The sequence below is a fragment of the Athene noctua genome, chromosome 30 (assembly GCF_965140245.1).
Source record: "Athene noctua chromosome 30, bAthNoc1.hap1.1, whole genome shotgun sequence".
NCBI classification, from domain to species: domain Eukaryota; kingdom Metazoa; phylum Chordata; class Aves; order Strigiformes; family Strigidae; genus Athene; species Athene noctua.
Genome location: NC_134066.1, coordinates 3,205,854 through 3,229,214, shown reverse-complemented (window position 1 = coordinate 3,229,214; position 23,361 = coordinate 3,205,854). Strand labels below are relative to the sequence as shown.

At 67.0% G+C, this 23,361-nt stretch overlaps 2 protein-coding genes across 4 annotated transcripts in view; both read right to left on the bottom strand.

The window, feature by feature from the left end:
- Window positions 1-62: 62 nt before the first annotated feature.
- Window positions 63-14,671, bottom strand: NXPH4 (neurexophilin 4). Its single transcript, XM_074929647.1, has 2 exons — window positions 14,576-14,671; window positions 63-1,627 (listed from the first exon to the last, which is right to left on the bottom strand). Exons 1-2 carry the CDS (start codon window positions 14,621-14,623, stop codon window positions 866-868), a joined length of 810 nt encoding a protein of 269 aa, XP_074785748.1. The 5' UTR covers window positions 14,624-14,671; the 3' UTR covers window positions 63-865.
- A 3,340-nt stretch (window positions 14,672-18,011) lies between these two features.
- Window positions 18,012-23,361, bottom strand: part of LRP1 (LDL receptor related protein 1) — an 80,177-nt gene continuing 74,827 nt past the window's right edge. For all 3 annotated transcript variants that reach the window (XM_074929648.1, XM_074929650.1, XM_074929649.1), the window contains 14 exons: window positions 23,071-23,342; window positions 22,802-22,980; window positions 22,429-22,535; window positions 22,105-22,221; window positions 21,561-21,737; window positions 21,087-21,227; window positions 20,833-21,006; window positions 20,578-20,739; window positions 20,255-20,429; window positions 19,810-19,914; window positions 19,545-19,609; window positions 19,239-19,326; window positions 18,950-19,094; window positions 18,012-18,651 (listed from right to left, as the gene is read on the bottom strand). In XM_074929648.1, the coding sequence (XP_074785749.1) occupies window positions 18,511-18,651; window positions 18,950-19,094; window positions 19,239-19,326; window positions 19,545-19,609; window positions 19,810-19,914; window positions 20,255-20,429; window positions 20,578-20,739; window positions 20,833-21,006; window positions 21,087-21,227; window positions 21,561-21,737; window positions 22,105-22,221; window positions 22,429-22,535; window positions 22,802-22,980; window positions 23,071-23,342 (2,048 nt within the window). In that variant the 3' untranslated portion in view covers window positions 18,012-18,510. The remainder of the gene's footprint in view (window positions 18,652-18,949; window positions 19,095-19,238; window positions 19,327-19,544; window positions 19,610-19,809; window positions 19,915-20,254; window positions 20,430-20,577; window positions 20,740-20,832; window positions 21,007-21,086; window positions 21,228-21,560; window positions 21,738-22,104; window positions 22,222-22,428; window positions 22,536-22,801; window positions 22,981-23,070; window positions 23,343-23,361) is intronic.

The window sequence follows — 23,361 nt, the reverse complement described above, 5'->3', positions numbered from 1 at the left end:
TCCGCCGCGGCGGTATGAGATCAGCACACTCTACCACTTCTCCTTTTTTTTTCCTTCCCCAATGTTTTTCTTTATTTTCCACTTTTTTTCCATTTTAATTTTCTTAAAAAAATATGAAGAAGTCCCTGCCCGGAGCCAGGGTGGGGCAGCCCGCAGCGAGGGCCGGGCGGGCGGGGGGACGGGGACCCCCGGGCGCTTCTTCACGGCGGGGCGGCGGGTGGCGGCGGATCTGGGCAGGGTCCTCCGCGGCGGGGGGCGCGCCGTGGGGCACCCGGGCTTGGTTCGGAGCCCCAAAGCCGCCGCAGCCTGGGCGGCCGGGGGGGGACACGGCTCCAGATACCTGGAGAGGTGCCCTGGCACATGCAGAGGCCGGTGTGCGCACACGTGTCCTGTCCGCATATGCTGCTCATCTCCCGCGGCTGCAGACAGACAAACCCCCCCCCGCAAACAGGGTGAAGCCCGAGCTCCGCATCCTCGGCTCCGCACCCCCCGCCCCTGCCCACCCCAGAGCTGACACGTGCCCAGCTGATGCCATCGCATGCGGCTCTACCCCCCCGACTCGCCCACAGGCTGCCGGGGACCCCAGCCCAGACCCCGGCGTGTGGTGGGGGGCCCGTGCCCGTGCCTGCACCCCCGGCCCAGCGGCGGGGATGGGAGCGCAGCGGGCGGTGGGGCTGGGACCCCTGTGCCGGTTGTGCCCCGAGGGTGCTGGCCCTGGCCCTGTGCCCCACGGCGGTGCTGCAGGGATGAAGGTGGGGGCCGGTGCGGGGGCGATGGGGGGCACTGTGCAGCCAGGACAGGGTGCAGGAGCCCCTGGCCCCCATCTGCCTCCAGCTCCAGCACCAGCCGCCCCTTCCCACGGCCGTCAGCCAAAGTAGGGGTTGTCGTGCTGGAAGTTGTAGTCAGGGCAGACCTTCTGGACCAGCTTGTAGTCGATGCTGAGGAAGGAGATGAAGATGCAGATGACCTTGAAGGGCTTGGCGCAGAGCCAGGCAGCATGGCTCTGCGTGTGCTCGGTGAAGCACACCTTGGAGGGGTCGTACAGACAGGGCTTGTTCTTCCGCGCCCGGTTGGTCTTCTCATACTCCACGTGGCAGTTGAGGGCCTTGGCCGGGCGGCCCTCGGGCAGGGTGCTCTGCTGGGGGGGTGGCAGGGGGAGCGGCGGGGGGGCTGGCACCAGCACCTCGAAGCCCACCGCCTTGGAGGGGGGCACAATGCTGACCGAGACGTTGCCCAGGCTGGAGGAGTTGTGGCGGAAGTAGACACTGAAGGTCCCGTTGATGTGGTCGACAATCTTCCCCGTCACCAGGAGGCTGAACTTCAGCGTCTTGATGTTGAAGTAGAAGTCACCCCAGCCGAAGATCTTCTTGGTGCGGCCGGACTTGAGCGAGGGCTTGCGCCGGGTGCGGGGGCTCGGCAGCTCCCCAGCCGTCTGGTTCTTCTGCCAGTCCCAGGGGCTCTGCACAGAGGGCATCCCTGCGCCCTGGGGGGGCTCAGCTGGAATCAGCCGCCCAGGGTTGAGCACTGGGGGCTTCAGGGAGCCATACGGGACATCCTTGAGGAGGCCGGAGGTGCCCAGCTCCAGGTACCCCAGGGTCTTGGCGATGTGGCCCCCCGCACACACCGTCTGGGGGAAAGAGGGCAGAGACTGCATGAGCTGTGCCTGCCACCCCCTCGCTCATCCTCCTGCCTGTCCCCATGCACCCTTCTGTGTCCGCGTACCCCCCCTGCACCCCTTCTGTGGCCATGCACCCTTCGGCACCGTGTCCCCAGCCCTCCCGGAGCCAAGCAAAGCTGCACTCTGCCCATGCCACCCCCGAGCCTGCTCAGCCTCGCACAGGCCTGTCCCAGACACACCCCAGCAGCTGACGCCGCTTCTCCAGCATCACCCCAGTGCCTGAGGCAGGACGAAGCAGGATGCCAGACCACTCATAACTGGCTGCCCCACCACAGCTGAGGCCTATTAAAATGCGTGGAGGTGGCGGGCAGCAACTTGCACAGAGACGGGGAGGCATCAGAGCCCCGCACTGCCTGCCAGGGAAGCCTAATTGCATTACCCAGCGCCTCTGATCTGCCGCTGAAATTACAGAGACCCCCGCCAGGCTGCACGGCAGCCGCTCCGCCCTCCGTGATAATTGCACTGGGCGGACACGGCTGAAGAGTGGGGTGCACTGTGTGCGGGGGTGGCACTGTGTGCGGGGGGCACACGAGGAATGAGAAAGGGGACCCCTCGCTTTGCGCGGGGGTGGGGCCTGGGTTCATTTTCTGCATCCTGACGAGGGAGGGAATTTGCAGCAAAAGCAGAACAGACAGGCAGCGGAGGGGAGGAAACGCCAGCCAGCTGCAAGGCCTCTGCACTGGCACAGGGACACCCCCTCGTCCAGCCCAGGGCCAGGGGCCCTTTGCAAGGGCTCTCACAGCGTGGGGAGAGGCAGCTCCTCTCCTGGTGGGGCAAACCAGGGCAGGGATGCGATCGAGACCAGCTGCCTGGTCTCTCCAACATCGGTGAGCCGCCAGCCCAGTTAAGGAGGCGCCAACAGGCACTGGCACACCAGGACCCCAGAGGTGCAGTCAGTGCTGGGGTGTCACGTGGCAGCTCCCAGCCATGCCAGTCGTGAAAGGAACCCCCCACACCGAGGGGGCTGGGATGCCCTGGATGGGACTCCCCCCCACCCCTGACAGGCACCAGCTGGGATGGGACTGGTGGCCCCTTCCTGGGGTTTGCCCAGGTTCTGCGTGTCCGGCTGCCGGCACCAACATCGCACAGCTCAGTGGTGGTGAGCAGAGCCAGCCGGCACCTTGTCAGCCCTGGGACCCCGGCTCTGACATGTCCCATGTCCCTCTCCCTTGCCTCCCCCCCTGCTTCCCCGTCCCTCAGCCTGGCTGCTGCTGGCTCCACACCCCGGTGCCCCTGCCTGCCCTGCCAGCTGCTCCCGGTGTGCAGGATGCTGCTCCGGCGCCCCGGCCTCGTCAATCACTGTCGCCCGTGAGCTGGCAGGTGCTCGGGCTGCTCTGGCAGTTTTTGCTCTAGACAACCTGTTTCCCGAGGGGGATGCGGGGAGGAGGGGAGCAGGGAAGGAGGGCAGCGAGCAGAAGCACCAGCTGGAAGGGCCTGGGGGGAGCGGGGGGACTGTGCTCCCATAGGAAACTGAGGCACGCCTCGGCACTGAATGCGGCCAGCGGGGCTGGAGGGAGGGCAGAGGTGCCGGGGACGGCTCCTACCTGCCCTTGCTGGGGTCTCAGACTGGCACCAGCCCCCCTGCAGCACCGTCAGAACAGTCCATGCTGCTTCCCCCTCGGAGTGCAGTGTCCTCATGACCCCCATCAGGGAGGGGTGACACCCCGCAGCCCTCCTCCGCGGCCAGGCCGCTCTGTGTGCGGGGACGAGTCTCTGCTGGGCACCCACCAGGGCTGGAGCAGCACCTCGGCCGTCCTGCTCCGCGCTGGGGGGGGGTCTGCTGCCTTATCCCCGCTCTGCATGTGCCAGGCTGAGCCATAAATCTGCTCCGGCCTGTGCAGAGGAGGCAGCGCGGGCAGGAGCGAGCAGGAGCAGGCAGGAGCGGGCATCCCTGCCTGCTGCTGCCGGCACTGGCCACTCTGGGCGGGCTCTGCCTCTGCCCAAGGAACTGGCCAGTCCAGGCAGGGCTGCCTGTCCCGGGCCTGTGGGCAGGGGAGGAGGATTTATGGGGTCTCAGTCCAGCCCGGGGAGGGGGCACAGGGGCTGTGCAGTGCGAAGCTGCGGCTGAGCACCCCCGCAGCCCCCCGCTCCGGTCTGGCCGTCCCCCGGCTCCCTCCCGTCTCTCTTTGAGCACGGCGGCTGCCTTCGCCCTTATCTATATTTCAACGCAGCTTCAAAGCCGGGTGCCTTCACCAGGCAGAGAGGGAGCAAGCGCGGCAGGACCGCGAGATGGAGAGATAAATGGGGGAGGGGGAGAAGGGCAGCCCCCCAGCACCCCCCCTCCAGCCAGGAGACCGGCGTTTTGCAGGGGGTGGGGTGCGGACGGTGGCCCCAGCGACACAGGCACTTGCCCTCCACCCTGGCTGCGCTCCATCATCAACCCCTCGTGCATATTCACAAGCCAGGGAGCCCCCGTGACCCACCGTGGGGGCAGTGGGAGACAGGCGGGTGAGGGGCACTGGTCACCCTGCAGCTGGGGCGGGGGTAGCCCCCCAAACCCACCTGCACCCACGGAGCGGGGCCAGGGAGCAGCATGGAGGCTGCAGCCCACGGGAGAACACACACACAAGCCCCCACCAGCCCGGGAACGACTTCTGGGGGCTTCTCAGCTCTGTGCTGGCTTCCCACCTCAGCTGGGGCTGCAGGCCAGGACAACTGGGTCCCCCAGCAGGGCTACATGAGCCACATGGGCCTCCTCCCCCTGCCTCAGTTTCCCCCAACTCACCCCCCTTCCATGATCCCCTGCTAGCAGTGAGGGGGATCCAGAGGAGATGGGGATGTGATGGGAACGGGGCTGTGATGGGGAACTGATGGAGACAGAGGCAGCAGGGACAGGGCAGTTCCAGGGACGGGCACGCACTGGTGAAGGAGGTACTGGCACCAGGTCTCTCCATGACCGAGGCCTGTGGGTCCCCAGGCCAGGCCAGTGGGGCACGGGCAGGGCACTCCCACGGGAGAGAGGCCCCTGTCCCTGTGTGGGGAGAGGTGCCCCCCAGCCCCTCAGGGCGAGGGGCCGGGCTGGCAGCCTTCCCCCACTCGCAGGTCCCTCCCCAGGAGCTGCTGGGGAGCGGGGGATGAAAGGGAATTGCAGAGCAGGGCAGCGACTGCCAGCGCAGCCGGGGCTATTGATTGCGGCGGCTGGACCACGGGCAGCGCGGGGGCATGCGGGAGACCCTCACCACCGCAGCCCCTGCTGCAGCCCCAGGATGGCTTCCCCTGCCCGGCTGGGGGTCTTGGGGCCTGTGGGCAAGGGGCACAGTGGAGCAGGGCCCTGGCAAATGCCGAGGGGAGCCAAGGTCACCCCCCTGCACCCTGCCAGCACTGTCAGCATTCAGGGCAGGTCCCACTCACACCTCGCGTTAAATATTAATGTTTCTGCTTGTGAGTGATCGGGGTGCAGCACGCACACACGTGCACGTGAATGTCTCAGACACGCTTCATGGGCGCACATGGGGGTCCCAGAGCCTCCCGACCCTGCACGGGTGTGTGCAGAGTCCCCACCCTCCGTGGCTGCACCAGCACAGTCCCCCATGCCAGAGGCGACCGTGCCCTGGCCCTGCGGCGCTCCGGGCTCCGCCGTGATGCACCAGTCGTGTGTCTGGTATGCTTGTTTTTTACTGTTACACATGCATGCGCTGCTACATCCACGCATTACTCCAAGACAACAATATATGGTTTTGCTGCTCTCAAGACCCTTGTACACTTTTTTTGTGCGCATGTGGAGCCGTGCAGGGCTGCCAGGCGTCTGCAGGCACCCGCGTGTCGCTCCACATGTCCACAAGCAGCAGGCAAGGATGCAGGAAGGGCTGCGGGTGGCTGTGGAGGGACTGGGAAGGCTCTCGGTGCCGGCATCAATTTGGCTTGTCAGGACCAGCAGTGATGGCTACTCACATCCCATTTGCTGGCAGGGCCAAGCGCCGTCAGCTGCTCCCCCGAGACCCACGGTCACCTTGGCAGAGGTGAGCAGATCAGCGCGGAGAGGGACAGGGTGGACTGGCTGCCCTGGTGCAGGCTGTGATGAGCTCCCAGCACCCCGAGAACAGGCTGAGGCTGATGGGGTACCACCTCAAGGCTAAACAGCCCCTGCCTGCGCTGGGAGCAGAGCACGTGCCACAACCCTCCCCAAAAGCCTCGTTCCTGCAGCCAGCCTGCCCCTGCGCCTGGCTCTGAGCCATCCCCCCTCCTTGCTGCGGGCTGAACAGGCGTCGATCTGCTGATTGGGGTCTCCAGCTCTCCCCATGGGCGCAGGGTCAAGCTGGTCTCTTCCCTGTCACCCCGCTGCCTTCGTTAGTGCAAGGAGATTAATTGGAGGTGGTGAGCGACAATCCCCGTGGGCCTGCTCCCCCCCCCCCGGCGCAGCGCAGCCCGGGGCGCTGTGGCATTTCCAAAGGTTAGCAGCAAACAAGGTGCCTCTGACAGCTCCCATTTATCTCGCTGGCGCCGTGCGGGTGCTAATGCGGTGGCAGGGTGACGCGGTGCGGCGGTGGGCTCTGCTGGGCCGCGGGGAGGGACCCGAGCGCATGCCCGAGCACACCGAGGCGTGTGATACACGTCTGAGCGACTGCATGTGGGCGAGAGCACACGGTGAGCTCCGAGTGCGCGTGCTCCCGTGTCTGCGTGAGCTGCGCCCAGACCACCCAGTGCCTGCCCGGCCCAGTGTGCACCTGCAGCAAGTGTGCAGGTGAACGCAGCAAATGAACAAATGCCTGCGGTTCCTTGCGCACACAGGTGCTGCTCTGTGTGCAGCCGAATGCCTTCACGCTTCCCTGCGAGCACGTCTGTGTGCACACGTGCACAATTACACATGCATGTACCAACGGTGCCTCTGCACGTGCCTTTCTGGGGAGCCCCCACTCCTCGGTGTGTCTGTGCACCCCAGGATGACACGTCCCTGTGCTGCCGGTGCACCTGCCCCAGCGCGTGTCAGGGTATGGCCACGCACCCGCCTCTGCCATGGCCACTGCTGCTGCCGCGCTGGGCACAAGCAGCTGCTTGGCTCGGCAGGTGCGGATGGGGCTGGTGAGTGGCAGGCTGCTAATGAAAGTCCCCGTGAGGCAAAAGCACTGTGATGATTCCTTGGTGCCAGGGCAACGACTTAACCTGCTGTTGGGCACATCTGGGCTGGGCCCAGGGAGCTGGTGGGGCCGGGATGAGCCCAGGGGCTGCAGACCAGAAGCGCAGGGCGAGACCCAGCCTGGCTGCCCATCCCTGCCTGGGGAGGCTGCGGCCGAGGGTGCTGCTCTTCCAGCAGCGAGGACTCGAGGGCAGATGGACAGGGACACAGGACAGGGAGCGGGGCAGGTGAGGGGGCCCGGGATGGCAGCAGCGTGCAGCCCGGCAGGGCGATCGGGGAGGGCTGCAGGCAGGCATGGGGTGTCGCAGGCCGGGGCTGCAGGGATGGGGTGCAGGACCGTGTCGGGAGGAGGGGCAGAGGCCCCCATCTCAGCCTCTCAAGGGCAAGAGGAGAAACCCATTTGGCTGTCCCAGCAGTCACCCCTGTGCCCCACTGACTCCTAGCCTGAAGATGGTTGAAAGCCTGTCCCCAGCCCACAGCTCCAGGGTCAGGACACCCGGGGGGGGCAGCTCTGCTCAGTGCTCCCCCCCGACGCTGGCACAGCCAGCACCGGCCCTGCCATGCATGGCACACTGCCCCCCTGCATCTGTGCAGGCAGCAGCCTGCCCCACAGCCTGTCCCCTCCTCATCTTGCAGCCCCCCCTGGCGTCCCTCAGCGCCCTCCTCCTGCCCCCACCCAGCCACGGGCAGCAGCTTCAGCTGCCCCCTCACCCCAGCACCATGGGGCGGGATGGACACGGGGGGGTGAAAGGGCGTCGTGCTCCAGTGGATGCTGAACCTGCCCCAGTCCCAGGCACCAAGGGGTCGAGCGGGTGACAGGTGGGGACACGTCGGGATGTGCTCAGGCACGGCCACCCTGCCACGCCACGGCCGGACAAGTCCTGCCCCGGAGGTGAGCTCAGCCTGACCACCCAAAGGCCTCGTGGTCTCTCCTCAGCCTCTGCCGTGCTGGCGCAGTGGCCCGCACACACCCCGGCACCGTGGTCAGGCACCGGCAGAGCCCCAACACCGGGATGGGCAAACCCAGCACCAGCATGTCCTCAGCAGGGGGAGCCCGGACGCGCTGGCCAAAGTCACCCTGGGGTCATTCTGGTGCCACGGTGCTGCCGGCACCCACCCTGGGCACGCCGGGGTCCCGCTCTGGTGACACCCCTGCCCAAAGCAACGCTCGCGCAAGGGCTGGTGTCACCTCGTGCAGGAGCGTGACCTGCACAGGGCTGGGAGAAACTGGCTCCCTACAGGCGCGTTTGCCTTCACCCCCTAAACAGACACCTCGCTCCTCACAGACGGAAAAAATATGCAAATGCTGAGGCTTTATTAACGCGCTCGGCACGCGCTGGCTAATAAATATTTCATAGCCCGAGTAGGACTTTTTTTTTCCTTCTTCTTTCTTTCGTTTTGGTTCCTTTTCCCTGTCACTCGTTTCCTGCCTTTCTTTTCTCAGCCATTGTTTTATTTATTTATTACTTTTAAGGGTTTCATGGTGAGACAGGAGCTGGTAGGTGGCTGCGGGGGGAGCAGGGAAAAATGTACATCCCCAGTCTCTCCCCCCACGGGTGAAAAAGAAAAGTGCTGTTAAGAGCAAAGGAAAAAATATAATAGAAGGGAGGAGACAGCACCAGGCAAAGGATTCAGGGCTTGTGTGACTCATTGGACTCAAGGAAGAAAAGAGAATGAATGAGAAAATGAGGAGATAAACGGAGCGGGAAGGGGGAGAGGGCTGTGCAGGCGTGTGTGTGCAAGCCAGCGGCGAGGGGGCACGGGGTGGCTGGAGGGACAGGGACACGTGGGCTGGTGGGCTCGGAGGAAATTGAATCCTGCTCACCCAGGCAGCGCGTCGCCAGGCTCCCCCACAGCCAGCCAGAGCCCACCCTGCCCCGAAGGCCCAGCTCTGCTCGGCCGGTGGGACCTGGCACCATGTGGGGACAGGGCAGAAGGGGCTGGGGGTCACTGGGGAGAGGGGTTGCTCCCCTCCCGCGTGCTGCCAGGCCCGCGGCTCCCTCGGCTGAGCCCCCTCGCGCACAGGAACAGGCAGACACGGGCAGCTCACACGGATGGCGTGTGGGGAAACGGAGGCAGAACCGGCAGGGACTAATCTCAGGTCACTCCTGCATCTCCAGCAGCCAGGGGTGCCCAGCCAGGACGCCCCTGTTCCCCCTCCTCAGCCCTTGCAGCTCTGCCTCAGTTTCCTCACCGTGGAGCAGGCTGTGCCCAGGGCTCCCTCGGCCCTTCCGGAGCTGCCTCAGCTCTTCAGCACGCGAGGTCTTTCCTGGGGGTGTAGAGAGCTGGCAGCGTCCCCTGAGCCCCCCCAGACCAGAGGGACCCCAGGCCCTGAGGGACACAGCCCCCCCACCTTCTGCCCAGCTGCCTCTCCTCCCCCTCAGCCTGCCCCCACCCCCTCGCCTCACCATTTCACTTTATTATTGCAATAAATGTAGCCATAAAAGTGGCAGGTATCGGCGTGTGAGGAGATCGCTTCTCCTGAGCTATGGAAATGTAATTTCGAGTGTGCCCGGGAAATTTTATAAGATCGTATCAGGCGGGATCATAAATTGCATTTCCAGCCCCCCCTCCCCCCTGCACCACTGCCACCCCTCTCCGATGAGGCAGGGCTGGTGCGAAGGTCACCACGGAGAGAGGCAAACACGGGGCTGACCCCTCAGTGGGGACCCTGTCCCCTTACCCCCCCTCCAGCTCTGCATCGCAGCCGCTGCCCCCATCTGCCCCCCAGCACATTCCCAGGGCCAGCCGGGGTCTATTCTCCCCGGGAGGGGAAGGAAGGGAGGAGCAGCGGCAGGGACACAGCTGTCCCCCGCCCCCCCCGGCAGCAGAAGCTGATCAAGAGCCTCCAAAGGACCCAGGGGCGCAGGGGACCCTCAAGGGCATCGCTGGGGCCGCAGGTCCTCTGGGGCTGCTGTCCTGGGGTGACAAGGACCGTGCCCCACCTCAGCCAGGCAGCGGCTCCGGCCAGGAGCAGGGGGTGAGGGGTCCCTGCAGCCCGATGTCCTCCGGGACCCCCCTCGTGACCCCCAGCCGAGGACAGAGGCTCGCTGCCCAGTGCTGTCGGGGGGACAGGAGGAGGAACAAGAGGGTCTTTGCCCCCCGTGACCCCTGCCAAGGCCAGCCCAGCTGCTGGGACAGCTGCGGGGTTGGAGGGGTCTGTGCCGCCGGCACCCGTGTGTCTGGGTTACAGCAGCCAGCCCCCATCCCAGCAAGAGAGGCTGATGGGGATTTATTTGGGGAGGGAAAAATTAATCCCACGGCGAGCGCAGGGCCCTGCAGGCTCTTTGCAGCTGATCATTTCTGCAGGCTGGGCGCTCATTTCCACAATGACTTTCCTTTTGCAACAGCGATCAGGAAAAAAGGCGGGGAGGGGGGAACACGGGCACAGGGACGTGATTATTTCTTTAGTAGCAATCCAAGCGGCTGGAGAGGAAGCTTCATCTTTCCTGGGCCATTTACCTTCAGCGCCCAAGCGCGAAGGCTGAGCCAGGCACCTCTTCAGAGATGCTGGAGCTTGGCCAGGGCAGGCAGGGGGGTGGGAGCTTTCAGCTGCCGGGATCTCAGTGCGGCATCACCCCACTGTTGGCCACTGGCTGCCGGGACCTTGGCTCCCTGAGAGGAGGAGCTGTGGATGCAGGGAGGGGGGACAAAAGTCATTAATCTGGGACTGTTAATTGGCACAGGTGTGCTTAGCAGTGGGGCTGAGGGGCGCTCGGCTCGGGGCTGCTGTCGCAGAGGGAAGCGCCCGCTTGGCCGCTGCCTCACTGTCCTAGCTCTGGCCACCCCCTCGCAGCCCCCCTGCGAGCACCCGGCAGAAAACCGAGAATTAAAAACAAGAGAGGGGGGGGAAAAGCAATAAAGCAGGCCCTGGATTTCAGCCGGAGCAACACAGTGGAAGAGCAGAAACGGGTCTGGCCGCGGGGCACCCCTGGGTGCCCCCCCCCTCCCCAGCCACTGCCCCCCCCCAGTGGGAGGCTGAGCCACGCTCCAGGCTCCAGCCTTATTGAATCTCCCAGCTCAGGGTGCAAAGGGCACCACAGGGAAGAGTTATTAAAAAAAGGGAAATGAGTCGCTTGGAAACCTTCTTTCGGAATAACAGCGTGTGTTTGTTTGGCGATAGATTAGCTCAGCCATGCTGAGCACACAGCACCCGCCGCAACCACGGTCAGCTCGGGAGATCCACAGGAGCTGGGAGCGGGGGGACGCACGGAGCTGTCTCCCCAGCCCCGGCCGTCCGGGCACCATCCTGCTGGGACCGGTCCCTGCAGCTCTGAGCCTAGAGGGACCCTGGGCCAAACGGGGGCTGCAGAGCAGCACTGCCACCCAAATCCCATTTACCCTCCCCTGGCCCCAAACGGGGTACATGTCTCTGAGCCAAGAAACTGTTAAATTCTCCCCACTAATGGGAGCCGGGGGGGTGGGTGAATAGGGGTGTCCTTGCACCAAAAGGGCTGGCAGCATCTGCTTAAGAGCAAAGCCATCTGTCAGCCAACAACCCAGCAGACGTGTGACAGCTCTTGGGTGACAGCAAGGGAAAGGGAATGAAGCGGGGTGAGTTTCCCAGAGGCTGGCGTCCCACGCCACTAGTCTTCTGCTGGCACGGCCACCAGCATTGCAAGGCAGGATTTTCCTGGGAAGGGTTAATCCAGGAAGGAAAACCTGCCAGCAACACTCCAGGTGCTTCACAGACACCCGCTATCTCACCTCCCCACCCGCCGGGAAGGAGGGAAACCGAGGCATGGTGCCGGGGAGGCACGTTCCTGCGAAGGCACAGGCAGGCAGCGGGGCCGGAGTGGGGGCGAGGAAGGACACCCGGTGTCCCAGCTCCAGCCCCACTGCTGCCCAGCCAGCACACGCTGCTCTCCGCCTGGGCAGCCTGACTACACCTGCCTGCTCCTGCCTGCGCCACGTGCCTGGTCTGGATCCCGCCGCCACCCGGGCATCGGGAAGCGGGGCTGAGGCTGGCATCAGCCTCCCGGGCAGGATCGGAAGCTGCTGGGTGGGAACTGCCCTTGCTCTGCAGAATTACAGCTGCCCCTCGAGCCCAGGGATGGCTGCAGGCAGCACCCAGGAGCTACACCCGGCCTGCCCCAGATGTGGGTCTCTGCTGTTGCTCCCAGTTGCCCCTGGGGGGCTGGACGGGACCCAAACCAGCGCTACCCTGAAGGACCCCCAAGTTTAATGCTCAATGCACAGAAAAAAATCTAATGCATAACCATAAACCAGCAGCCTGAGGAAGGCTGAGGCAGGGAGATCACCCGTGGGGAGCGCCGGGCAGCGTCTCTGCCGCCTGCCCAAGTGTTGCCATCCTGAGCCCAGGCGCAGGGAGGGAGAAGCGGCAGCCGTGGAGGGTGGGGGGCCCGGGGGAGGCGATGTGCACACACAGAGCGGAGCCGGGCGCCCGCTGGGCTGGGAGAGCTTGTCCATCGCAGCAGGGAGAGCACAGCCGCACACAGACCCAGCAGGGACAATCAGCAAACACACAGCTCGGCGGGAGGGGGGGGCACCGCGGGGGTCTGTCCTCCCTGCAGCAGGAATGCTCTCGCAAACACTCCCCAGGTGCTGGCCCGGGGGGGGCAGCCACATCTGCCTCCTTGCCCACCGCCATCACCACAAGCCCGGCTCCGGGCACTGGGTGCCCAGGTCCAGCGCAGTGACTGGGGCGCAGGGGAGCCGGCGGGGGCCCCCCACCTGCCAGGCCCCCCTCTCCAGTTCCCCGAGCGGGGGCCCGGAAAGTTTCTCCCCACCAGGCCCAGAGGCTGAGGGGGCAGGAGCGTCTCCAGCTCCCTTCCCCTGCGGCCTGGCCGGGCAGCCCCCGACCGCTGTCCCCCCCGACGCAGAGGCTGGGGCTCGCTGCCCCCGCCGGCACCTCCCGGGTTATTCCACCGCACATGGGGGAACCCCACACCCACATGCCTGCCCGGCTCGCCTGGGTGTGCCCGCTCCCCTCAGCTGCCAGCCCCCACCTCCCGCACCCCGCTGCTGCCTGTGCGGGCAGGGGGGGACAGGGGCAGCGCCCTGCTCCTGATTTCATCAAAACAAAACCATTTGTCTTGAAGCGGCTCCAGCACCGACAGATGCTCTGCGTTAGATGGACACGGGGAGGGGGGGTCATGCAGAGCCACCCCCACGCACAGACACACACACATCTCTCCATCTCTACACAGAGCGGAGCTGCCAGAGAGACAAGTTGCAAGAGCCTTCGCCTGGGGGGTAGGGTTGTGCAGGGGGGGGGGTGTGTGGGGTGTCCCTGATGTGCATCCAATTCCCGAGAGGGAATTGACTCGTTTGATTTTATTCATGAAACACAGAAAGTAAAAATGGAGTGTCAGGAAATCAGATCTGCTGGGTGATGAGCCCGGCCCCCCCGGCAGGGCCGGGGGGGGCACAAATCCCCCCATTCATGACCACCACAGACGCTGGCGCCAGATGCAGCTGTAGCCCCCAGACCCGGCGGCTCCCGCCGGGGGGGAAAAGCCTCGCTGGGCTCCAAGAGGACATGGCAGAGGGGGGACACGCAGGGGTGAGTGGCTTGGGAAGCGTTTGGGGTCTGTGCCCGGGGACGTGGCGGGGGGGGCTCTGCGGGCCGGGCGGGTGTCTGGGCGTCTGCAGCCTCTCCTCCACCCCCACAGCCAGGAGAAGGGACAGGAACGGGCACAGCCCCCCGCCCGCCTCAGCCAGGCCAAGCCTGTCCCCGGAGCAAACGCCCAGCGCAGCAACCCCCCAGCTGAGGGGCGCCCCGGCGAGATGGGGGCCGAAGCTGGGCGGGAGATGCCCCCCCGGGCAGAGGCAAAGGCCACGGCAGTGCTGGAGCTGAGCCCGCACCAAGTCAGGACAGCAGTGAGGCATCACCTCTGCAGGTGGTTTCAGTGCTCACACCCTCGGCGGAGCCGGGGAAGCCTCGGCTGCCCCAGCTCTGCTTCGGGGTGCAGAGGCCCCCCCGCGCTCCCCGGCACAGCAGACCGGGGGGACTCACCCTGCTCCCTCCCGCCGCAGGCCCGGGCCCGCCGCTCCCACCCGCAGGTGCGGTGCGGGTGCGGGACAAGAGCACCCCCGGGCGCGGGAGGCCACGGCCCCCCCCGCTGCGCCCCCCCGGCACAGGGACCGACCGGCCCACGCGGGGCCGCCCCCACGCTCACACGCGGCTCCGTCTCGCGGGTCCCCCCCCCGTCCCCCCCGCACCTGCCAGACGGCGCCTTCCGCGCTCTGCAGCGGAGGGGGCTGCTCGCAGCCGGGGGGTGTTCGGGGGCTGCATCAGCGGCGGGACCCGCCGCCGCCCCCCCGCCCCGGCCCCAACTGCGCCCGGTGTCCGAGCCCGGCTCCCCGCGACCCCGCGCAGAGTCCGGGACAGCCCCGAGCCCTCGCCAACTTGGGGCGAGCAGGACCCCCCCTCCGCCGTGCGAGCCCTGCCCGGCGCCCCCCCCCCCCCGCCACACAACTCTCCCGTTCACCTCCCCGCAAACGCCGCCGCCCCCCCCCCCCCCGTGACTGCACGACCCCCTCCCTCAGGACTGCACAAGCCCCCCGGTTGCCCGCTACCTCCGGGACTGAGCCCCCGCGCGATGGCACGACACCACCCCCGCCACCGCACGTCTCCCCAGAAGCCGCACGTCCCCCCCCCTCCACTGCACGTCCCCCACGCGGAACGGCGTGGACCCCCGCGATTGTGTCCCCCTCCCAACAACTGCACGACCACCCCCCCAGGAACCGCAACCCCCCGGTAACTGCGCGCCCCCCCGAGCCGCGCACCCCCCCGGCGGCAGCAGCAACTTTGCCGCCCGCGGGCGGGTGCGGGCGGGGCGCGCCCGGCCCCCCCGTACCTGCAGCAGCAGCCAGGGCCCGAGCAGGGGCAGGCGGCGGCGGAGCATCGCGGAGCTCCGCGGGGCTCCCGGGCTGGCGGGAGCGCGGCAGGGCGGGCGGCGGCGGGAGGCGGCGGCGAGGGGAGGCAGGAAGAAAGTTGGAGACTTGCTGGGGCCGGGCGGCGCCTCCGCCGAGCCCCGCCAATCCCGGCCCGCCGCCCCCGCGGGGGGGGCACCGGGCACCGGGCACCGGGCGGCGGCGGGGGCGGCTCCGGGGGGCGCCCGGGGACCCGTACCCCGGGCCCTGCCCGCACCTCGGGGCGGCCCCGGGCCAGCCCGGTGCCCGGGGAGGGGCCAGAGCCGCGGCTGCCCCCCTCTTCACGGAGACCCCGGCACCCCCCCGGTTCTGCCCCCCTCTCCCGGGAGACCCCGAGAACCCCCCGGTTCTGCTGCCCTTTTCCAGGACACCCTGGAACCCCCCCGGTCTTTCCCCCTCTTCCAGGAGACCCCGGCAGTCCCCCGCTCCTGCCCCCCTCTTCCAGGAGACCCCAGGACGCCCCCAGTCCTGCTCCTGTCTGGGGGGGGGGGGTGTTAGCATCCAAGGGGGATGCTCCTGCCCACCCCCATCCTGCCCAGCTGGGGGGGGAGAGGGTCCCCTGCTGCTGCGACCCCCGAAGACTCTGGCAGAACCACCCAACGGGAGGGTCTTTGGGGGGGGGGGGGGGGTATTCCCCAGGCTCCCTGCCCACACCGAGGGTGCCCACACACCCTGTGTCTCAGACTGGACACGCGACCCTCGTCGCCTGCATGTACACACGTGTGCACGCACATGCACACGCATGTGCTCGTCCCCCCAGCCCAGTGCCGGGCCCCTCTCCGAGGGGTCTGCCAGGTGTTCTCGCCCCCACCCAGCAGGGATCCCTCCCCAGCACTGACCCTTCATTGTTAACACTATTATTGTTCCTGTTATTACTATTATTATCTAGGCGCCTTCCCCAGGAAGCTGCCAGCAGGGGCTGGGGGCAAGCACAGGACGGGGGGGGAGCACTGCAGAACCAGGCGAACGTGTGAGACGGAATGAATAAAAGGTAAAGGAGAAATAAGCAACAGAAGGGAAGAGGGAGAGAAATGAAGGGAAACGAAGAGAAAAGAAGGGGAGAGGAGAGGGCAGAGCCGAGGTGGAGCAGGGGGATCCAGGCGTCCTGGCACCGTGGGGCCCCAGACAGCCCCATGCCAGCGCCACACAAACGCCCAGCAGCCCCCAGAAGCCCCCCAGCATCTCCCAGCAGCCCCCAGCATCCTCCAGCAGCCTCCCCAGTAGCCTCGGGCAGCGCAGGCCTGGCCTGTGCCAGCTCCTGGCCGCAGCACCTCGCTGGCACATGGCCCTTTGTGCTCGGGGTCTGCAGCCGGGGTGCGGGGACCCCTCACTCCAGGGAAGGGCCCCCCAGCCCCCCGCTCGGGGCTGGTGCTGCTCTCCCGGACGGTGCAAGAGCTGCTGCCAGCCCACGGCCCGCGCTCCGCTCCCCACACAGCCGGGATCCCCCGACACCCCCCCCCACCCCAGTGCTGCATTGACCCCGTTTGCCCCCGGGCTGCGGCCGAACCCCGGCTGGGGGCTGTGTGGGGCCACCCTCGCCCGCACGGGACCCGGGGGGTCCTGGGGTCCGCCACGGTCTCACCGTGGGAGGTCCGGGGGGGTCGGGCGGACCCCTCCCACACAATTAACAGCCCAGGGGCCTAAGATCGGGGAGGGCAGAGCACTGCGAGGGGAAACAAGTAAAGGTTTAAAATAATAAAAATGATTGAAGGAAAAAGAAAAGGGGGGGTGGGGAGGGAGAGGGGAAAGGGAAGAAAAAAACCTCTAGAGGAGATATAAGAAACCGATAAGTGAACAAAGAGCCGGTATTGAAATAGATCTGAGGGCCGCGCCGGATCCCTTTGCTGAGGGTTTGGGGCTTTTCAAAGGAGCGGCCGCGCCCTCGGCTCCGCACCGGCGGGAGGCGTGGTGGTGGTACGGGGGGGCTGCTGCGGGGGGGGTGCGGGGGGCTGCTGCGGGGCTGAGGGTCCGGCGCGGGGGGGGGGGTGCCAGGGGACCCGCTGCGGCCCTGCGCCCCCCCCGCAGCCCGCACCGGACGCTGCTGCCGCGGCCCGGGCGCACGGCGGGGCCGGGAGGGGCCGCCGGCCCGAGAGCCCTACACCCCGAGTCCCGGCCGGCCCGGCCCGGCCCCCCCGCCGCCGCCCGGGCGGCCCCTGCCGAGGCCCCCGCGGCAGCAGGTCCCGGTGCTGCCCCGGCCACCCCGCCCGGCCGCAGCCCGGTGTCCGGGGCCGTGCGGCACCGGCCGGTGCTCCCGGGGCACCCGCGGGCGACCCCCCCGCCCCGTTCTCGGGGGCGGCGGCGCCACCTGGTGGCGACTCCCGGGACCGCGCGCGCCGCCGCTGTCCGGTGCCGGTGCCCGGGGTCGGTGTTCGGGGTCGGTGCCTGGGGTCGGTGCCCGGTGCCGGTTGCCGGTGCTCAGGGCGTTCCTGCTCCCCGCAGCGCAGGGGAAGGCGCCGCTGTCGAGGCCGCGGCAGCAGCTTGGGCCACGGGAGCCCCGGGAGGTGCCACCAGCAGTGGGGAGCATCCGCACACACGCGTGTGCACACACATCACCCCGAGGGCGCACGCACCGGCACGGGCACCGCGCCCCGGTGAGCACCCAGGCTGCACGACGCGCACAAGCACGCTCAGCCTCGCACGAGAGCGCTCAGGCTCACACAAGCTCACAAGCACGCTCAGGCTCACAAGCACGCTCAGGCTCGCACAAGCATGATCAGCTCTCCCTTCCCTCCACGCTCCCCACCCGGGGTCTGTGAGGAAAACCCGGTGCCCCCCGTGCACCCCGTGCACAAGAGGCCCCGTGGGACCCTCCCACCTTACACCCCCTGCCTGTGACCCCCTCTCACCACTCTCGGCCTCCCCGGCATGTGCCTTCCCACCAACCAGGAGCCTGCACATCAATTTTTAAAAATTTTATTTATAACAATATCTGTTTTGTTTAGTTGTAAAGTAATCCAGCAAAAATTATTAAAACATTTCCCCCCAATAAAAGGATGGGGTCGCCCCCCGCCCTCCCCCCACATGCGTTTATTTATTTCTACTATAAAAGCTAGGTCATTTCCATGTTTGTTTTTTTTCCTGTTAAAAAATGTGCATGTTGGAGAGCGGGCACAGTGCAGGTGACAAGCCGGAGTGAGGGGCTGCGGGGCCGGGCCCGCTGGGGCTGGGGACCCTCCTCACCGCAGTGGGGCTGGGGGCAGCGGTGGGGACCCTCGTCCCTGTCCCCTGTAACAGTCGGGCAGAGCCGAGAACGGCAGGGAGAGAGGAGGGGGATTGGTGGAGGGAAAGGCGGGAGGGAGGGGACCAGGGGGGGGCCGAGGGAGGTTTGCAGAGGCCAAGCCGCAGAACGGGGGGACCCGGGGAGCAGCTGATTTGCGGGGGAAAGAAACAGGGCCCTGGAGAGGGGAGCTGCAGGGGCCGGGGGGGATGGAGCCGAGAGCCGGGGAGCACGCAGCCCCCGCCCTGCCTCCCCCTGCCTGCGCCCCACGCAGGCGTGACCCCGCGTCTCCCCACAGCCCTGGCCGCGGCGGCCCCGGCAAGCTCACGCCGGCACGCCGACCCCGGCGACATCCCTGCTCCAAAACGCTGGCGTGTCCCACGGCGGGGAGGGGGAGGGAGGGGGGCCCCAACGTAAGGAGATTTAAAATAAACCAAAGCCGGATCTGGCAATGAGAGGCGCCGAGGCCTGGTACCGGGGAATATACAGGTAATAATACTGCTCACATAGAAAAGTAATAATCCTTCATTTGTACATTTATACAGTGGCTCTTGGCTCCCCCGGCCCCCGCCCGCCTCCTGCAATGGGTCTGTGCCGGGCCCGGGCACCGTGGCCCAGCGGCCCTTCGCCCCCGTCCTGCCCTTATGCCAGGGGGTCCACCAGGTCATCGTCCGCACCCCGTGACAGCAGCTCCCGCTTCTCATCCGTGCTGGCCAGCGAGTTGCGGCTGTTGTGGGCACCCATGTACAGCGTGGCGTAGACGGGGTTGGTGAAGTTGGTGGGCTGCAGGGAGGGGGGGAGCCGGTGGGAGGGGGCATGGACACCCACCTCCCCAGAGGAGCCGTCCTGTGCTCCGTGGTGCCTCGGCAAGAGCCCCCCCCATCACCCTGTGGCTGCTGCCATCCCCTCTGGCCCCAAAGCCTCCGCAACCCCTCTGAGCCCCCCCAGCCTCCTCTGCACAGAGAGTGGCCTCAGGGAGCCCTGACACTGCTGCAGCAACGTGCCCCTGCCACACCCCCCGAGCCGGGCTGGACCCCCTGTGCCCACGGTCCCTCTGTGCCACGGTGGCGCCGCTCCGCACCTTGTCAGGGTCCAGGGCGAAGTCAGCGTCCAGCAGCTCCCCCACGTCATCGTCGGGCTCCCCCTCGTACATTTTGTAGGTGGGATTCCCGATCTCCACGTTCATGGCACCGTTCGTCATCCGCTGGTGCTGGAAGCCCTTGGCGCTGGGGAGGGTGAGACAGAGGGTCAGCGGCAGCAACATGGGGTGCAGTGAGTGGGGACCACCCCCCCCCCCATGCAGCCGTCCTGCTTGTTTGCCCCCACAGTCGAGGCAATGCTCCCTCCCGGTCCCAGCAGCCCGGGCTCACCCTTTAATCCTCCACTTGTACCAGACAAAAGCCACCACGGTGAGGAGGACGAGGAGCAGCAGGATGGGGATGACGATGGAGGCCGTTCCTGCGGAGGAGAGGCCCAGGCACAGTCAGAGCGCGTGGGGGGCGGCACCGCATGCCCGGGAAAGGACCTGCCCCCCCTCCAGTGAAGAACAGGGTTCAGGAGTCACGGGGCGGCACCAGGCAACCCTGGCTTCACAGGCAAAGGGGGTCCCCCGACCCCCCTGGTTTGGCACCTGGCCCCGCAGTGCCCTGGGGCGGGGCTGCCCCCCCCACACATACGGTTGCTCTGCTGCTCGCTGACGATGAAATCCTCACAGCGCGTCCCCGTCATCCCCACTGGGCACCTGAGAGCGCGGGGAGAGCACCGGGGTTAGCTGGGGGAGGACGGCATGCAGGGGGGGCAGGGAGAGGTGGGGCACAGACCTGGGGATCTGGGGGGGGGGACACACACAGATCGGGCCTGTCAGTCACATGCTCACGCTGCTTGGAGGGGCAAGAAGCCCACCTGCAGACCCCCTGCCCCTCCAGCCCCCGCCCCGCTTACAGGCACTCGGGCAGCTGTGTCTTGTCGCTGATGGAGCAGGTGCCACCGTGCAGGCAGTAACCGTCGCAGGTCAGGCAGCTGGGCGCTATCTTGCCGTCCGGGCAGCTGCGGGGCAGAGGATCAGGCACACGTGTACCCCCTGCCTGCCCCGGACCCCCAGCACCCCGGGCTCTGCTTGCTGGAGGCTGTTGGCTCATCCCTCCGTCACGGCTCATGGCCGTGCCACCCCGACGGCTGCTGGGATGTCAGGAGGGGCTTGGGGGAGAGACCCCCCATTGCCCCCTCAGAGGCCCCGAGGTCTCCCAGCCGCCCTGAATTATCCACCCAGCACCTCAGTTGTGGCCGATCCCTGAGCATCTGGCCAGAGGGACACAGGGTTTTTTCTTGGGTCCTCGTGCCGACCCTCCCCTCTCGCTCCCTCGAGTGCGATGGCCCCGGCACCTACATGCAGGACACTTCTCCGCTCTGCTTGTTGATGCTGCACTTGCCCTCCTGGCAGCGGGAGCATTTGTTGTCCTGGCACTGGGCACCCTCAAACTGCGGGGGGCAGCGGCACTGCTTGGCACCGCTGGCCGTCATCTGGCAGATGCCCTCGTTCTCGCAGTAGTCAAAGCACTGTCCTGGGGGGACGGGGGGGTCAGGGCAGGCAGCCCCACGCCGGCCCCTCCGCAGGGCCCCCGTGGAGCAGCACGCCATGCTGGGTCCCCCGGGAGCATCACCCACGAGGGGGGCCCGGCTGCCCAGCGCCCCCAGCCTCCCGGCACTCACGGTACTGGCAGCGGTCCCCGATGAAGGTGGGCAGGCAGCGGCAGTTGGGCTGGTTGCCCTGGTTGACAGTGCAGCTGCCGTTGTTCAGGCAGTAGTCGGTGCACACTTGCTGATTGCAGCGGGGCCCCGTGAAGCCAGTGGGGCAGCGGCAGGTCGGCATACCTGCGGGCGAGAGGCGACAGCGGGAGGCTCCCCCTCGTTCTGTCCGTCCGCCCGGCACCAGCCCCCACCCCCAGCTCGGCCCGGCAGCCTCACCCGAGGGGGAAGCAGCGCAGGTGCCCCCGTTCTGGCAGTAGTCCCAGCACTGGTCGATCTGGCACTTCTCCCCGTTGTAGCGCGGCTGGCAGCGGCACTTGGCCTGTTTGCGGGCATTGAGGAAGCAGCTGCCACCATTCAGGCAGACCAGGTCGCAGGTGTCGGTGGTGGGCACTAGGAGGGAGGATGGAGGTGAGCGGGACTGCACCGGGCAGGACACCCCCCTGCCTCCTCCTCCTCCCCGGAGCACCTACCGACGGGGGAGATGGTGGGCGAGGGGATGATGACGCAGGTGCCGTTGTCCAGGCGCTTGCCGTTGGGGCAGGTGCAGACGGGGCCGCTGGGGCTGAGCAGGCAGAGCCACTCGCACTTCTTGCGGTCACAGGGGTTGGTCACTGCCGAAGGGGGACAATGCAGGGTGAGGACGGGGGAGCGGGGTGACCCACAGCCCTCCTGGCGAACAGCCCCCGCGGCCCTACAGCCACCCCATGCCCGTCCCCGATGCCCTGGGGCCGCCAGCTGACAGCCATTGCCCCTGGCCTCCCCCAGTTCCACCCCCCACTAACTCCCTCTGCTCTCCCCACCCAGATGCCCCCCACGTCAGGCAGGGAGGGTGGGTGGCTGAGGCCCCTCCTGTCCTCGTCCCCTGGCACCCTGTCTAGGAGATCAGGCCTCCGGTGCCCCCCGCCCACTCCGGGAGCAGGGGGGGGGACTGGCCCAGCACACACCCTCCGGCTGCTTGTACTGGTGGTAGAGCACGACATCGGTGGCATGGTTGAGGCCGGACGTCAGGTTGGTGACAGCCTTGTGCCCGAACTTGTGGATCTTGAAGATGCGGTTGTTGATGTAGGTGACACCGTAGATGTAGTCTTCGAAGATGTCAATGCTGAAAGGGTGGCTCAGCCCTGGGGAAGCGAAGAGGGGACAGTGCAGGCAGAGGCGGCACAGCCAGCGGCTCCCTGCCTCGGGCGAGGCTGATCAGGGATTCTGGACGGACCCGAGGCCTGGGCCTCCCGCCCTGCACAAGGGGGCCGGCGCTGGGAGGACGCCAGTGCCAGCAGGCCCTGGTCCTGCTGCGGAGCATCTCGTGAGGAAACCCCACCTGCTGCCATCCACCGAGCACCCCTTGCTCACCGCTGGCATCTGTGCTGCAGCACGGCCCAGGCCAGGGGCCCCGGGGAGCCAGGGCTGCACTATGCCCCCAGCCCAGGGACATCCCTCCCCAGCAGGTCCCGCTCCTTCCTGCTGCTCCGGGTCTCGGGCGCCACTTACCCTTCTTGTTGTCAATGGCCACGACGGGGTCGGTGCCGTTGAGCCGGATGCTGCCGATGACGGAGAGCTTGGCATCGGCCCAGTAGAGCCGCTCGTTGTGGTAGTCCACGGCCAGGCCTGAGTGGGGACACGGTCCCTGGTGAGCTACAGGCCCCCAGCCCACCCCACTCCCAGCAGAGTAGCCCCCCACCGGCCCCACTGCCCCTACACACTCCTGCCACGGGGCTCAGAGCTCCCAGGCAGAGCATCCCCACCATGAGCGGGTTGTACTCCTGTCAAGGCTTTCACCACCCCTTGTGCCCTCCTGGGACCATCTTTGTTCACCTGTTGGCCACTGGATGTTGTCCTGCACCAGGGTCTCGCGCAGTGTCCCATCCATAGCGGCCGTCTCGATCTTGGGGTGATTGCCCCAGTCTGACCAGTACATCGTCCTGTGGAGGACACAAGCAGGTCACTCCTGGCAGGGGAGCGAGGAGGGGAAGAGCGTCCTGACACCCCACTGGCAGCGAAACCCTCCCACGTTCCCCCGTAGTGTCCTACAGCCACTGACGTGACCCCCGCAGCCTGCTGACACCACGGCTGACGTAGAGGGTGACACCGGGGCACGGGGAGCTCCCACCACAGATGGGCTGGGTGGTGAGAGGGGCCGGGGCAAGGGCTGGGCTGAGGGAAGGGAGAAAGGGCTCGAGCCTCTCACCCCCTAAGCGGGTCAACTACGATGGCGTGGGGCTCATCGATCATCCCCGAGATCAGCGTCTTGCGGTTCTCGCCCTTCATCTGTGCCACCTCAATGACATCCCGCCCCGAGTCGGTCCAGTAGATGTTCCCAGCAACCCAGTCGATGGCGATTCCCCGTGGCATCTTCAGCCCCGAGATCTGCAGAGGGCAGGAAGTGGGGGCAGGTGAGGGAAGAGGACGCCAGCAGCCCGGCTCCGGTGCCTCACACCATGCCCCTGGCAGACTCACGTTCAGGTGGGTGACGCCACCGTCGATCTGGCGCCGGTTGCGGTTGGAGGCGGTGGAGGCAGAGGAAGAGGCAGGCAGCTCCCGGTACGAGATCCTGCCAGTGTGCCAGTTGGTCCAGTAGATCTTGTTGCCCTTGACGTAGATGTCCATGGCATCGATGCGCACGTTCTCGTCGCCCTGGAAGGCCGGCTCATAGGCCGAGTTGGGGTTGAAGGGGTACATGCTCCGGATCTTGTTGTCATCCGCGATGTAGAGGATCTGGTGCTCAGAGCCTGCAAAGGAGGAGGGGGG